We start from the raw sequence: 14,253 nt of genomic DNA on the forward strand, positions 1-14,253 counted from the left end.
TTGATACTCAGTGCTACAACATGATCAAGTCATGGACTAGCCCTTATGATTTGTTGACAGTAAGTATTTTGTTTGGTGTTGATACTCAGTGCTACAACATGATCAAGTCATGGACTAGCCCTTATGATTTGTTGACTGTAAGTATTTTGTTTGGTGTTGATACTCAGTGCTACAACATGATCAAGTCATGGACTAGCCGTTATGATTTGTTGACAGTAAGTATTTTGTTTGGTGTTGATACTCAGAGCTACAACATGATCAAGTCATGGACTAGTCCTTATAATTTGTTGACTGTAAGTATTTTGTTTGGTGTTGATACTCAGTGCTACAACATGATCAAGTCATGGACTAGCCCTTATAACTTGTTGACAGTAAGTATTGTGTTTGGTGTTGATACTCAGTGCTACAACATGATCAAGTCATGGACTAGCCCTTATAATTTGTTGACAGTAAGTATTTTGTTTGGTGTTAATACTCAGTGCTACAACATGATATTGTCAAGTGATTTTAGTCCTGGATTAGATATAAAGCTACAACATTAACAATCATTTACTAAATTGTTGGTAAAATGTAGAATATCTTAAGTTTTGTACATGTTACAGTATATTTACCCAAAACAATAAATATAGGTATGATCTGCCCCTAAATTCAGCAGAAAGTCAATTGTTGTCGAGCCTGCGACTTTTGTCGCAGAAAGCTCGACATAGGGATAGTGATCCGGTGGCGGCGGCATTAGCTAACTTCTTAAAAGCTTTATATTTTAGAAGGTGGAAGGTCTGGATGCTTCATTCTTTGTATATGGATGCCTCATGTTACGAAGTTTCCGTCAGTCACATGTCCAATGTCCTTGACCTCATTTTCATGGTTCAGTGACTACTTGAAAAAAAAGTTAAGTTTTTTTGTAATGTTAAATTCTCTCTTATCATAAGTAATAGGATAACTATATTTGGTATGTGCGTACCTTGCAAGGTCCTCATGCCCGTCAGACAGTTTTCACTTGACCTTGACCTCATTTCATGGATCAGTGAACAAGGTTAAGTTTTGGTGGTCAAGTCCATATCTCAGATACTATAAGCAATAGGTCTAGTATATTCAGTGTATGGAAGGACTGTAAGGTGTACATGTCCAACTGGCAGGTGTCACCTGACCTTGACCTCATTTTCATGGTTCAGTGGTTATAGTTAAGTTTTTGTGTTTTGGTCTGTTTTTCTTATACTGTATGCAATAGGTCTACTATATTTGGTGTATGGAATGATTGTAAGGTGAACATGTCTAGCGGGCAGGTGTCATCTGACCTTGACCTCATTTTCATGGTTCAGTGGTTATAGTTAAGTTTTTGTGTTTTGGTCCGTTTTTCTTATACTATATGCAATAGTTCAACTATATTTGGTGTATGGAAATATTTTATGATCTATTTGTCAGTCACACAGGTTTTATTTGACCTTGACCTCATTTTCAAGGTTCATTGCTCAGTGTTAAGTTTTTGTGTTTTGGTCTGTTTTTTTTAAACTTTAAGCAATAGGTCAACTATATTTGTTGTATGGAATAATTGTTAGCTGTACATGCCTGTCTAGCATGGTTCATCTGACCTTGACCTCATTTTCATGGTTCATTGGTCAATGTTTAGTTTACTTGGTTAATGTTAAGTTTATGTGACAGTTTTAATAAAGCTTTATATTTAGGACTATCAACATAATATCAATGATTAGTAAAGAAGGCGAGACATTTCAGCGTGTGCACTCTTGTTTTATTTTATTTATTGAGAAATAACAAACCCTGAAAAGGAGCAGTAATTATTAATGTCACTATAGATGGTGTAACTGCCGTAGGACTTTACTGCAATTTGATCACCTTTCTTTAAATCCAAAACCATGCTCAGTGCCCCTGTTTGATAAGATACAGTTTTTATATGCACACTTGATACTCGGGTGGCATTGTGCCACAGGCTTGCAATCAAGTATTGCCCTTTGTCACTCATAACCACTGACGAAAATTGGTATACTCCAGTAATTGGTGCGGTAAAGATACCGGTGCTTGGGTTGTAGCCTTTTCCTATATTTGTGTATACTTTATTGAACTTTATAACTTCATTTGCTGAACCATATTGTTTATGTGTCAATACAGCTGAAAAAGCAGGAGTTTTTTTTCCGCTGGGCAACATACAGCATTTATCTAACAAAAGATAATATTGATTGTAATACATGTATATATTTCAAAAGTAATTTGTTAATATATTTCTTATGCAAAGTGTATGTAACAACACAAAACAAGTAATTAACCGGTTTGCAAAAAAGAAAAAAATTAAGTAAACCGTTTACAAATTGTAAATGTATAATAGTAAAAATAATGGGTCAAGTAATTGTTAATAAACAAAAAAATATCAAATAATTATTGGTTGATAAATGTCTAGCTGCTAAAACTTTATGCCATCACAATACCTTATAATTATCACCCCAAAAAACCTTTTGGTAGTATAAAAATAAGGAGATGAGCTATGATTGCCAATGAGACAACTATCCACCAAAGTTCAAATAAAGTGGATGTAAGCAATTATAGACAACAGTACGGCCTTCTACAATGAGAAAAACCCATACCGTATGGTCAGCTATAAAAGGCCCTGACATAAAAAAAATGAAACAATTCAATTGAGAAAACTAACTGTCAGATTTATAACAAAACAATTTACAAAAGACAAATATGACCGACATGAACCAATGACAATCACTGAACTACAGACTCCTGACTTCGGACAGGCACATAAAGAATGTGGCGGGGTTAAACATATTTGTGAGCGCTCAACCCTCCCCTAACCTGGGACAGTGGCGAAACAGCATACCATAAGAACAAACTATAAAAACCAGTTGAAAAAGGCTAGGTATAACAATAACACTATGTTTCTGTTTGAGGAGGTGTCTGTTTGTCCATACACTGCCATCTACCGTTGAAATGGATGCCTTAATTATGTTTTACTGTTGCTAAGCTCTTTGCATGTTACAGGATATTATTATTGTAGCAATTATCAATACGTTTTAAATTACCTGGATTGAAATATATTAAATATTGGATAGAATCTTACCTGAATCTTTTTTTAAAACCATTTCTAATAAATTCTTTATAAATGAACTTTCTGAAATTATAAAACTAAAGACTGAGCAACATGAACCCAGTTAAAAACCTTGGATGATGTCAGGTGCTCCAGAAGTTGACAGCAAGTTTTAAGATTTGTTTGAAAACGCCAATAATAATTCTTAAAAAAGATATTGTAATTCAAGATGTATTTTACAAAGATGCTGATGTGTGTAAAATATATTTTTGGGTAAGAATTTGGTTCATACAACATGTATCTATTTTGAGCAGATAGCTATAAGGCCCTTTTTTGGTCAAACTGTATTAATTTCAACATGTTTATGACAGTAACTTTTCTGCACTGAAGTGTACATATTATATCAACCTGTTAATTTATATAAAAGCATTAACATAATTATACCCCCGCTTTAAAAAAGTGGGGGTATACTGATTTACCTCTGTCTGTCAGTCCATCCATCAGTCCATCCGTCAGTCCGTCCGTTCATCCATTCGTCAGTCCGTCGGTCCGTCCCATTAATATTTTTGTTCCATCTTTCTCAGGAACTACACCTAGATCTTATTGTGGTAAACATTATTGCAATTTACTGTTCCTCTCTATTTATTATAGTTTCTAATAATAATATTTTAATAATCTAGGATTTCTGAAATTTGGTTTCAGTGTTTATATAAGTCAGCTATACTGTGTGATGCGTTTTGTTTTCAGATTCATCACTCAACAACGTCCTGTTTACCATCAAGTGCTGTAAACCAACTAATTTTCAGGAGCAATTTATTTTCGTAACTTTCGCGAGTAGAAAAAGAACGCGAATATAAATCGTCGCAAATATGTAAAACTTGGAAGTTTCCTTATTTAACTATACATCAAGCAGATTTGAAAATCACGAAATTAAATCACCACGAAATGGGCTAATAAGGGCTAAACGCGAAATAAAGTATCCGCGAAAATAAGTTGGTTTACAGTATGTGGGCTGGGGGTATCATCAGTGAGCAGTAGCTCAAAGTTTCAATTGTTTTTAAAAGCTTAAATATTTCATTGTTTTTGCAATTTTAGGAGTCTTAGTAATGACTTATCACATCTCCTTCTAACAAAAGATACATTTTTGACTTTTGGTGGTATTGCTTTATAAATATGAGATTTCTTTGCATATCTAATGTTTATTATTATGATTGAGTCTTTTTTGCTAATTTAAATTGAATCTACTTGATACAGGATATATACAGTGGACAAACTCCTTATTTTGATCTTGAACCTATGTGTTACTTCAAAAGTTGTTTATGAAAATTCATAAAATTATTACCTAGCTTTATGTCACATGATCCCATTATAATCCCTCCATACGAAACCAATGTAAGAACAGAGATTCTGTACATTATTGTTAGATTCATGATGTATTCAAAGGGAAGTAATTCTGGACACAATATTTCAATATTTAAGTAATATACACTTATATACTTGTGTTTGATATAGGATACCCAAATGAAATTTGATACACATAATGAGTTTTTGTCATGCAGTTCTGTGAATCAAAAAACCATTCAATTCCAAGAATACTTTCTGAATGTTTACACTACAGTGTAACACATGTTATTGTAAATATATGGCCCTGGACCACAATAGATATATCATTGGAAAAACATAAACATCATATAAAATAATAACAGTTGTAATAAGTTGGTAATCTAAACTGCCATCAGACAAATTATAAATATGGAAATACAAAATACAAAATTATATTTTTGTCGAGCCTGCGACTTTTGTCGCAGAAAGCTCGACATAGGGATAGCGATCCGGCGGCGGCGGCAGCGTTAGCTAACTTCTTAAAAACTTTATATTTTAGAAGATGGAAGACCTGGATGCTTCATACTTTGTATATGGATGCCTCATGTTACGAAGTTTCAGTCAGTCACATGTCCAATGTCCTTGACCTCATTTTCATGGTTCAGTGACTACTTGAAAAAAAAGTTCAGATTTTTTGTAATGTTAAATTCTCTCTTATTATAAGTAATAGGATAACTATATTTGGTATGTGCGTACCTTGCAAGGTCCTCATGCCTGTCAGACAGTTTTCACTTGACCTCGACCTCATTTCATGGATCAGTGAACAAGGTTAAGTTTTGGTGGTCAAGTCCATATCTCAGATACTATAAGCAATAGGTCTAGTATATTCGGTGTATGGAAGGACTGTAAGGTGTACATGTCCAACTGGCAGGTGTCATCTGACCTTGACCTCATTTTCATGGTTCAGTGGTTATAGTTAAGTTTTTGTGTTTTGGTCTGTTTTTCTTATACTGTATGCAATAGGTCTACTATATTTGGTGTATGGAATGATTGTAAAGTGTACATGTCTAGCTGGCAGGTGTCATCTGACCTTGACCTCATTTTCATGGTTCAGTGGTCAAAGTTAAGTTTTTGAGTTTTGGTCTTTTTTTCTAATACTGCATGCAATAGGTCAGCTATATTTGGTGTATGGAATGATTGTAAGGTGTACATGTCTAGCTGGCAGGTGTCATCTTACCTTGACCTCATTTTCATGGTTCAGTGGTCAAAGTTAAGTTTTTGAGTTTTGGTCTTTTTTTCTAATACTATATGCAATAGGTCAACTATATTTGTTGTATGGAAGAATTGTTAGCTGTACATGCCTGCCTAGCATGGTTCATCTGACCTTGACCTCATTTTCATGGTTCATTGGTCAATGTTTAGTTTACTTGGTTAATGTTAAGTTTATGTGACAGTTGTAATAAAGCTTTATATTTAGGACTATCAACATAATATCAATGATTAGTAAAGAAGGCGAGACATTTCAGCGTGTGCACTCTTGTTAACTAATAATACAAATTTAAAATTATAAGTTGCCATTTTCTTCACTGCAATTACAAAATCCCCAAATTACTGTGTGTATGTCACGTTTCATTCCCGATCCGATAACATTTTATTATAAAAGAGGACACAGGTACGTGTAGCCTATGAAGGCCAATTTGGCTACTTGTCCCCGCATCCGGGGTCACGCAGACACTGCCTTTGTTAACATGGGTAATGATGGCCCCTGAAATGTCAATTTTTTCTTATTTTTGTCGAGCCTGCGACTTATGTCGCAGAAAGCTCGACATAGGGATAGCGATCCGGCGGCTGCGGCGGCGGCGGCGGCGGCGGCGGCGGCGTTAGCTAACTTCTTAAAAGCTTTATATTTTAGAAGATGGAAGACCTGGATGCTTCATACTTTGTATATGGATGCCTCATGTTACGAAGTTTCCGTCAGTCACATGTCCAATGTCCTTGACCTCATTTTCATGGTTCAGTGACTACTTGAAAAAAAAGTTCAGATTTTTTGTAATGTTAAATTCTCTCTTATTATAAGTAATAGGATAACTATATTTGGTATGTGCGTACCTTGCAAGGTCCTCATGCCCGTCAGACAGTTTTCACTTGACCTCGACCTCATTTCATGGATCAGTGAACAAGGTTAAGTTTTGGTGGTCAAGTCCATATCTCAGATACTATAAGCAATAGGTCTAGTATATTCGGTGTATGGAAGGACTGTAAGGTGTACATGTCCAACTGGCAGGTGTCATCTGACCTTGACCTCATTTTCATGGTTCAGTGGTTATAGTTAAGTTTTTGTGTTTTGGTCTGTTTTTCTTATACTGTATGCAATAGGTCTACTATATTTGGTGTATGGAATGATTGTAAAGTGTACATGTCTAGCTGGCAGGTGTCATCTGACCTTGACCTCATTTTCATGGTTCAGTGGTCAAAGTTAAGTTTTTGAGTTTTGGTCTTTTTTTCTAATACTGCATGCAATAGGTCAGCTATATTTGGTGTATGGAATGATTGTAAGGTGTACATGTCTAGCTGGCAGGTGTCATCTTACCTTGACCTCATTTTCATGGTTCAGTGGTCAAAGTTAAGTTTTTGAGTTTTGGTCTTTTTTTCTAATACTATATGCAATAGGTCAACTATATTTGTTGTATGGAAGAATTGTTAGCTGTACATGCCTGCCTAGCATGGTTCATCTGACCTTGACCTCATTTTCATGGTTCATTGGTCAATGTTTAGTTTACTTGGTTAATGTTAAGTTTATGTGACAGTTGTAATAAAGCTTTATATTTAGGACTATCAACATAATATCAATGATTAGTAAAGAAGGCGAGACATTTCAGCGTGTGCACTCTTGTTAACTAATAATACAAATTTAAAATTATAAGTTGCCATTTTCTTCACTGCAATTACAAAATCCCCAAATTACTGTGTGTATGTCACGTTTCATTCCCGATCCGATAACATTTTATTATAAAAGAGGACACAGGTACGTGTAGCCTATGAAGGCCAATTTGGCTACTTGTCCCCGCATCCGGGGTCACGCAGACACTGCCTTTGTTAACATGGGTAATGATGGCCCCTGAAATGTCAATTTTTTCTTATTTTTGTCGAGCCTGCGACTTATGTCGCAGAAAGCTCGACATAGGGATAGCGATCCGGCGGCTGCGGCGGCGGCGGCGGCGGCGGCGGCGGCGTTAGCTAACTTCTTAAAAGCTTTATATTTTAGAAGATGGAAGACCTGGATGCTTCATACTTTGTATATGGATGCCTCATGTTACGAAGTTTCCGTCAGTCACATGTCCAATGTCCTTGACCTCATTTTCATGGTTCAGTGACTACTTGAAAAAAAAGTTCAGATTTTTTGTAATGTTAAATTCTCTCTTATTATAAGTAATAGGATAACTATATTTGGTATGTGCGTACCTTGCAAGGTCCTCATGCCCGTCAGACAGTTTTCACTTGACCTCGACCTCATTTCATGGATCAGTGAACAAGGTTAAGTTTTGGTGGTCAAGTCCATATCTCAGATACTATAAGCAATAGGTCTAGTATATTCGGTGTATGGAAGGACTGTAAGGTGTACATGTCCAACTGGCAGGTGTCATCTGACCTTGACCTCATTTTCATGGTTCAGTGGTTATAGTTAAGTTTTTGTCGAGCCTGCGACTTTTGTCGCAGAAAGCTCGACATAGGGATAGTGATCCGGCGGCGGCGGCGGCGGCGGCGGCGGCGGCGGCGGCGGCGGCGTTAGCTAACTTCTTAAAAGCTTTATATTTTAGAAGGTGGAAGGTCTGGATGCTTCATACTTTGTATATGGATGCCTCATGTTACGAAGTTTCCGTCAGTCACATGTCCAATGTCCTTGACCTCATTTTCATGGTTCAGTGACTACTTGAAAAAAAAGTTAAGATTTTTTGTAATGTTAGATTCTCTCTTATTATAAGTAATAGGATAACTATATTTGGTATGTGCGTACCTTGCAAGGTCCTCATGCCCGTCAGACAGTTTTCACTTGACCTCGACCTCATTTCATGGATCAGTGAACAAGGTTAAGTTTTGGTGGTCAAGTCCATATCTCAGATACTATAAGCAATAGGTCTATTATATTCGGTGTATGGAAGGACTGTAAGGTGAACATGTCCAACTGGCAGGTGTCATCTGACCTTGACCTAATTTTCATGGTTCAGTGGTTATAGTTAAGTTTTTGTGTTTTGGTCTGTTTTTCTTATACTGTATGCCATAGGTCTACTATATTTGGTGTATGGAATGATTGTAAGGTGTACATGTCTAGCGGGCAGGTGTCATTTGACCTTGACCTCATTTTCATGGTTCAGTGGTCAAAGTTAAGTTTTTGAGTTTTGGTCTTTTTTTCTAATACTATGTGCAATAGTTCAACTATATTTGGTATGTGCGTACCTTGCAAGGTCCTCATGCCCGTCAGACAGTTTTCACTTGACCTCGACCTCATTTAATGGATCAGTGAACAAGGTTAAGTTTTGGTGGTCAAGTCCATATCTCAGATACTATAAGAAATAGGTGTAGTATATTCGGTGTATGGAAGGACTGTAAGGTGTACATGTCCAACTGGCAGGTGTCATCTGACCTTGACCTCATTTTCATGGTTCAGTGGTTATCGTTAAGTTTTTGTGTTTTGGTCTGTTTTTCTTATACTGTATGCCATAGGTCTACTATATTTGGTGTATGGAATGATTGTAAGGTGTACATGTCTAGCGGGCAGGTGTCATTTGACCTTGACCTCATTTTCATGGTTCAGTGGTCAAAGTTAAGTTTTTGAGTTTTGGTCTTTTTTTCTAATACTATGTGCAATAGTTCAACTATATTTGGTATGTGCGTACCTTGCAAGGTCCTCATGCCCGTCAGACAGTTTTCACTTGACCTCGACCTCATTTCATGGATCAATGAACAAGGTTAAGTTTTGGTGGTCAAGTCCATATCTCAGATACTATAAGCAATAAGTCTTGTATATTTGGTGTATGGAAGGACTGTAAGGTGTACATGTCCAACTGGCAGGTGTCATCTGACCTTGACCTCATTTTCAAGGTTCATTGCTCAGTGTTAAGTTTTTGTGTTTTGGTCTGTTTTTCTTAAACTATAAGCAATAGGTCAACTCTATTTGTTGTATGGAAGAATTGTTAGCTGTACATGCCTGCCTAGCATGGTTCATCTGACCTTGACCTCATTTTCATGGTTCATTGGTCAATGTTTAGTTTACTTGGTTAATGTTAAGTTTATGTGACAGTTGTAATAAAGCTTTATATTTAGGACTATCAACATAATATCAATGATTAGTAAAGAAGGCGAGACATTTCAGCGTGTGCACTCTTGTTGTGTTTTGGTCTGTTTTTCTTATACTGTATGCAATAGGTCTACTATATTTGTTGTATGGAATGATTGTAAGGTGTACATGTCTAGCTGGCAGGTGTCATCTGACCTTGACCTCATTTTCATGGTTCAGTGGTCAAAGTTAAGTTTTTGAGTTTTGGTCTTTCTTTCTAATACTGCATGCAATAGGTCAGCTATATTTGGTGTATGGAATGATTGTAAGGTGTACATGTCTAGCTGGCAGGTGTCATCTTACCTTGACCTCATTTTCATGGTTCAGTGGTCAAAGTTAAGTTTTTGAGTTTTGGTCTTTTTTTCTAATACTATATGCAATAGTTCAACTATATTTGGTGAATGGAAATATTTTATGATCTATATGTCAGTCACGCAGGTTTTATTTGACCTTGACCTCATTTTCAAGGTTCATTGCTCAATGTTAAGTTTTTGTGTTTTCATCTGTTTTTCTTAAACTATAAGCAATAGGTCAACTATATTTGTTGTATGGAAGAATTGTTAGCTGTACATGCCTGCCTAGCATGGTTCATCTGACCTTGACCTCATTTTCATGGTTCATTGGTCAATGTTTAGTTTACTTGGTTAATGTTAAGTTTATGTGACAGTTGTAATAAAGCTTTATATTTAGGACTATCAACATAATATCAATGATTAGTAAAGAAGGCGAGACATTTCAGCGTGTGCACTCTTGTTAGAAGTTTTGGTTACTATCTTGAAAACTATAACAGATAGAGAAAAAATTTGAAAAGTAAAAATGACCAGAACAAGGAAATCTGCAAATAAGTCAATTACATGTAGGCAGAAAACATCAATCGATCCACTATAAAGGGGTTATTGCCTTTGAATGATGATTTGTTCCCTTTTTTTGCATTATTTTAAAAAAGCATTGTAAATTAAGAGAAATCGTATTTAGGAAAAGGGTTATTAACAATAATAACTACTAATAAACTAGTCAAACTTAGCCAAAATTGTCAACTGACTCATTAAAGAAGTTTTTGCTCCAGAAAGATAATTTTTACCCATATATTGATAAGAATTTTTAGCTGAAACCATGATATATTGAGTTCACCAGTTTATAGTAAAACTTATCAGTAAAATATGATCCGCAATAAGTTAACATGGTTGAAATCTTCAAGAGGAGTAATTGCCCTAGGCTTTGAAAGATGACCTTCATCCATGTTTGTAGAAGACAGAAACTATAATAAATAGAGAGGAACAGTAAATTGCAATAATGTTTACCACAATAAGATCTACAAATCAGTCGACATGGTTGAAATTGTGAACAGACTCATTAAAGCACTGTTGTTTCCCCAAAGTGATGATTTCTACCCTTTTTTTCATGCATTTTGTTTTTAAAAACTATAGTGCCTATTGTTAGTTGATGGATAGAAACTTTAAAAAGCAAAATAGTTTATGCAAGTAAGTCAAACGGCCAGATTGTCAGGATTTATTAACCTTAAATTACGATATTTTACAGAAAAAACCAAGAGGCTTTCAAGAGCCTGAATTGCTCACTTTGTAAAAACATTTTATAATTTAGCCAATTATTTCAAAAACTTTAATGGATGCTGGTAGGTATAAACTGTAAACAGTTAAAATGATCATCAATACAAGATATACAAAAATGTAACTGAATAAGATTTACAAATATACAAACAACTGCTTGCAATAAAATAAAATAAATATCAAAATGGCATTCTTTATAAGGTTAGCAATTCAGGCTCTTGGCAGCATCCTTTGTTTTTTTTGTGATTAACATGTACAAACAGTCTTAGATAAAAAAAAAATGCAGACATCAAAGACCTTCATGGAATGTAATGAAACTTGGACAATTGGCTTAACCCAAACGACAGGTTCAAGGTACAAAAACAACTAACATAAAAACAATAGACACAAAGCACAGTAATAAGTGAACTCACAATTACTGAAAGATAGTTCAAAGCTTATTACAACTAATAAGTAAATCATGTTTTCCCAGACTAAGTTCATAATTTTTACAGGCAAAATGTCATTTCTATATAAAACATTATTCACATTGTTTATTTTTTAGGAATTTAGCCAAGGTGACAAGTGGAATGATTATTGCTTAGCTCATCTCTTCACCCATTGTTTATTTTTTTAGGAATTTAGCCAAGGTGACAAGTGGAATGATTATTGCTTAGCTCATCTCTTCACCCATCAAAGTTTTTCTAACAATGTCTTAGGTCTAGCCTACATAGCTAGCTCTAGTACATCAAAACTTGGTGGAATCTGTTCTGCAGGTATGTCTAATTATACCCCAGTTTTAAAAAAGTACTGTGTGTCTGTCCGTCCGTCCATTCGTTCCATGAATATTTTTCTTCTCATCTTTCTCAGGAAGTACATCATAAGGATTTCTGAAATTTTGGTTTTAGGGTTTATATATTAAGTCAGCTATACCGTGTGATGCATTTTCAGATTCATCACTCAACAACTTCCTGTTTACCGAACACTTACATCATTTTACTCATGACATCCAAGTAGTTGAAAATGCATATTTGGGGGGGGTATCATCAGTGAGCAGTAGCTCGCAGTTTCACTTGTTTATCCTCAGATTATGAATAGGATATAAGATTTAATATGTACCTTTGTTAACTCTGGTATTTAATTTGCCTTGGTGGTCTTTAAATATGCTGTCCTATTAATTTCTGTCAACTTTTCTGTAAATTATTTTTAGCGTATCTTCCTTTAATTTTACTAACAAATTAAGCTATTTAAAAAAGAATGTGTCCTAAGGGGCATATTCGGCCTAAAATTCGAAATAATACAAAATGAGGTTATTTAATTTGGCATTAAGATGATTAATATGCATATGCAAAGTTTAAACTGAAAGGAATTTCAAACATTATGAATATTTACTGAGATTTTGCAGTTGTAATGAAGCATAAATTTGATTTTGTACTGAAAAATGCAAAAATTGCATATTTTGGCACATACTTCCAATGCAGAAACACAAAGCATATTCAAGTACCAAATAAATATTTATTTGAAGTATTATACATATAGTGAAAAATTGTGGTAAATTATTTATTTGGTACTTACATGTGTGCTATATATAAAAAAGAATATGTGGTATGATTGCCAATGAGACAACTCTTCACAAGAGACCAAATGACACAGAAATTAACAGCTATAGGTCACTGAACAGCCTTCAACAATGGGCAAAGCCCATACTGCATAGTCAACTATAAATTAAAAGGCCCCGAAAACACAAATGTAAAACAATTCAAACGAGAAAACTAACGGCCTAATTTATGTACAAAAAATAAACGAAAAACAAATATGTAACACATAAACAAACGACAACCACTGAATTACAGGCTCCTGATTTGGGACAGGCACACACATACAGAATGCGGCGGGGTTAAACATGTTAGCGGGATCCCAACCTTCCCCCTAACCTAAATTGTGAAAGTAAAATCTCTACCATGAAGTTAAGAAAGATAATAAAGAAACTGAAGAAGGCCATGCAGTGACCAATACATCTTAAAAAATGGTTTATTTACTTAAATACAGTTGATATTGCGCTTTTGATTGTGAGGTCAGGCACATGATCCCCATGTTCTATTGATATTACAACATGACTTTGTTTATAAAGCAAAAGAAGAGCTTCATATTAGAATGAGCAACAGCTCACAGTTCGATATTTATACACTTTAACACAAGTTTTTGAACTTTCATACATGTATTTAACATTGAACTGGATAACAGTAGACTGCAATTTCTTGTTTACAATTAAGAGACAAACCTTCACACAAAATGAAGTTACAACTTTTATTTCAGCTTCAACAAAGAATGGAAAGCCCATCTATTACAATACAGGTCTAACAACCACAAAGTACACTGGTGGAGGTACAGTATTGGCTAAACAGTCACAACTTGTTACTGCTCACGGTAAGTTTAATGGTCATGTTTTACATTGAAAAGCATTTATAAAATTAGGTAATGATTGCCAATGAGGACTTTCCAGCAGACTCCAAATGACGTGGATTTGCACATGTTGCATTTTTATGTTTGTTCAATTTTTATTAGTTCAGTTTGATCATGGTGTAACTTAGCTCATTCATAAAGCATGAATTTCACCAATGCACTAACCAACTCTATCATTTGCTTATAATGATGAATCAAGTTCACCTATTTTTTTTAACAAATAAATGGAACCTCAGAGTGTCCATGTCAGATATGTCATAGGTTTTATAATTGTGAGATTTTTATTTACATTCTTCCTTCACTGGCAGTATATGTCTTATTTTCACTCTTAAAGTAAAAAAAAAACCTTGTCTGTAAATAAGTTTACTTGTTTGTAACTAAATGCTTCAATATACTTGTTAAAATTTTCATGTGAGCATGCTTAAAATACTGTATGATGTGTTTTTATAATTATCAATCTGATATCAATATACTTATAGCAGGAGTGTCATAAGTGAACATACATCTTTGTTTTTTATGCCCCACCTACGTTAGTAGTAGGA

The 14,253-nt window shown here is 34.9% G+C and overlaps 1 protein-coding gene and 3 long non-coding RNA genes across 5 annotated transcripts in view; 2 read left to right on the plus strand and 2 right to left on the minus strand.

Moving 5' to 3' along the window:
- LOC127718694 (ADAM 17-like protease) overlaps positions 1 to 14,253 on the plus strand; it is a 78,737-nt gene that overhangs the window by 14,863 nt on the left and 49,621 nt on the right. Inside the window, exons 10-11 of the mRNA XM_052224749.1 lie at positions 11,886 to 12,024; positions 13,565 to 13,675. Coding sequence (XP_052080709.1) covers positions 11,886 to 12,024; positions 13,565 to 13,675 — 250 coding nt within the window. The remainder of the gene's footprint in view (positions 1 to 11,885; positions 12,025 to 13,564; positions 13,676 to 14,253) is intronic.
- Positions 660 to 8,010, minus strand: LOC127717723 (uncharacterized). Its single transcript, XR_007989316.1, has 2 exons — positions 7,876 to 8,010; positions 660 to 1,008 (listed from the first exon to the last, which is right to left on the minus strand). It is a non-coding gene; the product is annotated as an uncharacterized LOC127717723 (long non-coding RNA).
- On the plus strand, positions 1,002 to 10,009 carry LOC127717720 (uncharacterized). 2 transcript variants are annotated; one of them, XR_007989309.1, is made up of 4 exons: positions 1,002 to 1,115; positions 5,277 to 5,591; positions 8,004 to 8,535; positions 9,416 to 10,009. It is a non-coding gene; the product is annotated as an uncharacterized LOC127717720 (long non-coding RNA). The 2 variants fall into 2 exon arrangements; XR_007989308.1 differs by lacking the exon at positions 1,002 to 1,115 and having other exon boundaries at positions 4,818 to 5,591.
- LOC127717730 (uncharacterized) lies at positions 2,109 to 4,491 on the minus strand. Its single transcript, XR_007989323.1, has 3 exons — positions 4,386 to 4,491; positions 3,077 to 3,127; positions 2,109 to 2,172 (listed from the first exon to the last, which is right to left on the minus strand). It is a non-coding gene; the product is annotated as an uncharacterized LOC127717730 (long non-coding RNA).

This window comes from Mytilus californianus, unplaced genomic scaffold (genome assembly GCF_021869535.1).
Source record: "Mytilus californianus isolate M0D057914Y unplaced genomic scaffold, xbMytCali1.0.p SCAF_10, whole genome shotgun sequence".
NCBI lineage: Eukaryota > Metazoa > Mollusca > Bivalvia > Mytilida > Mytilidae > Mytilus > Mytilus californianus.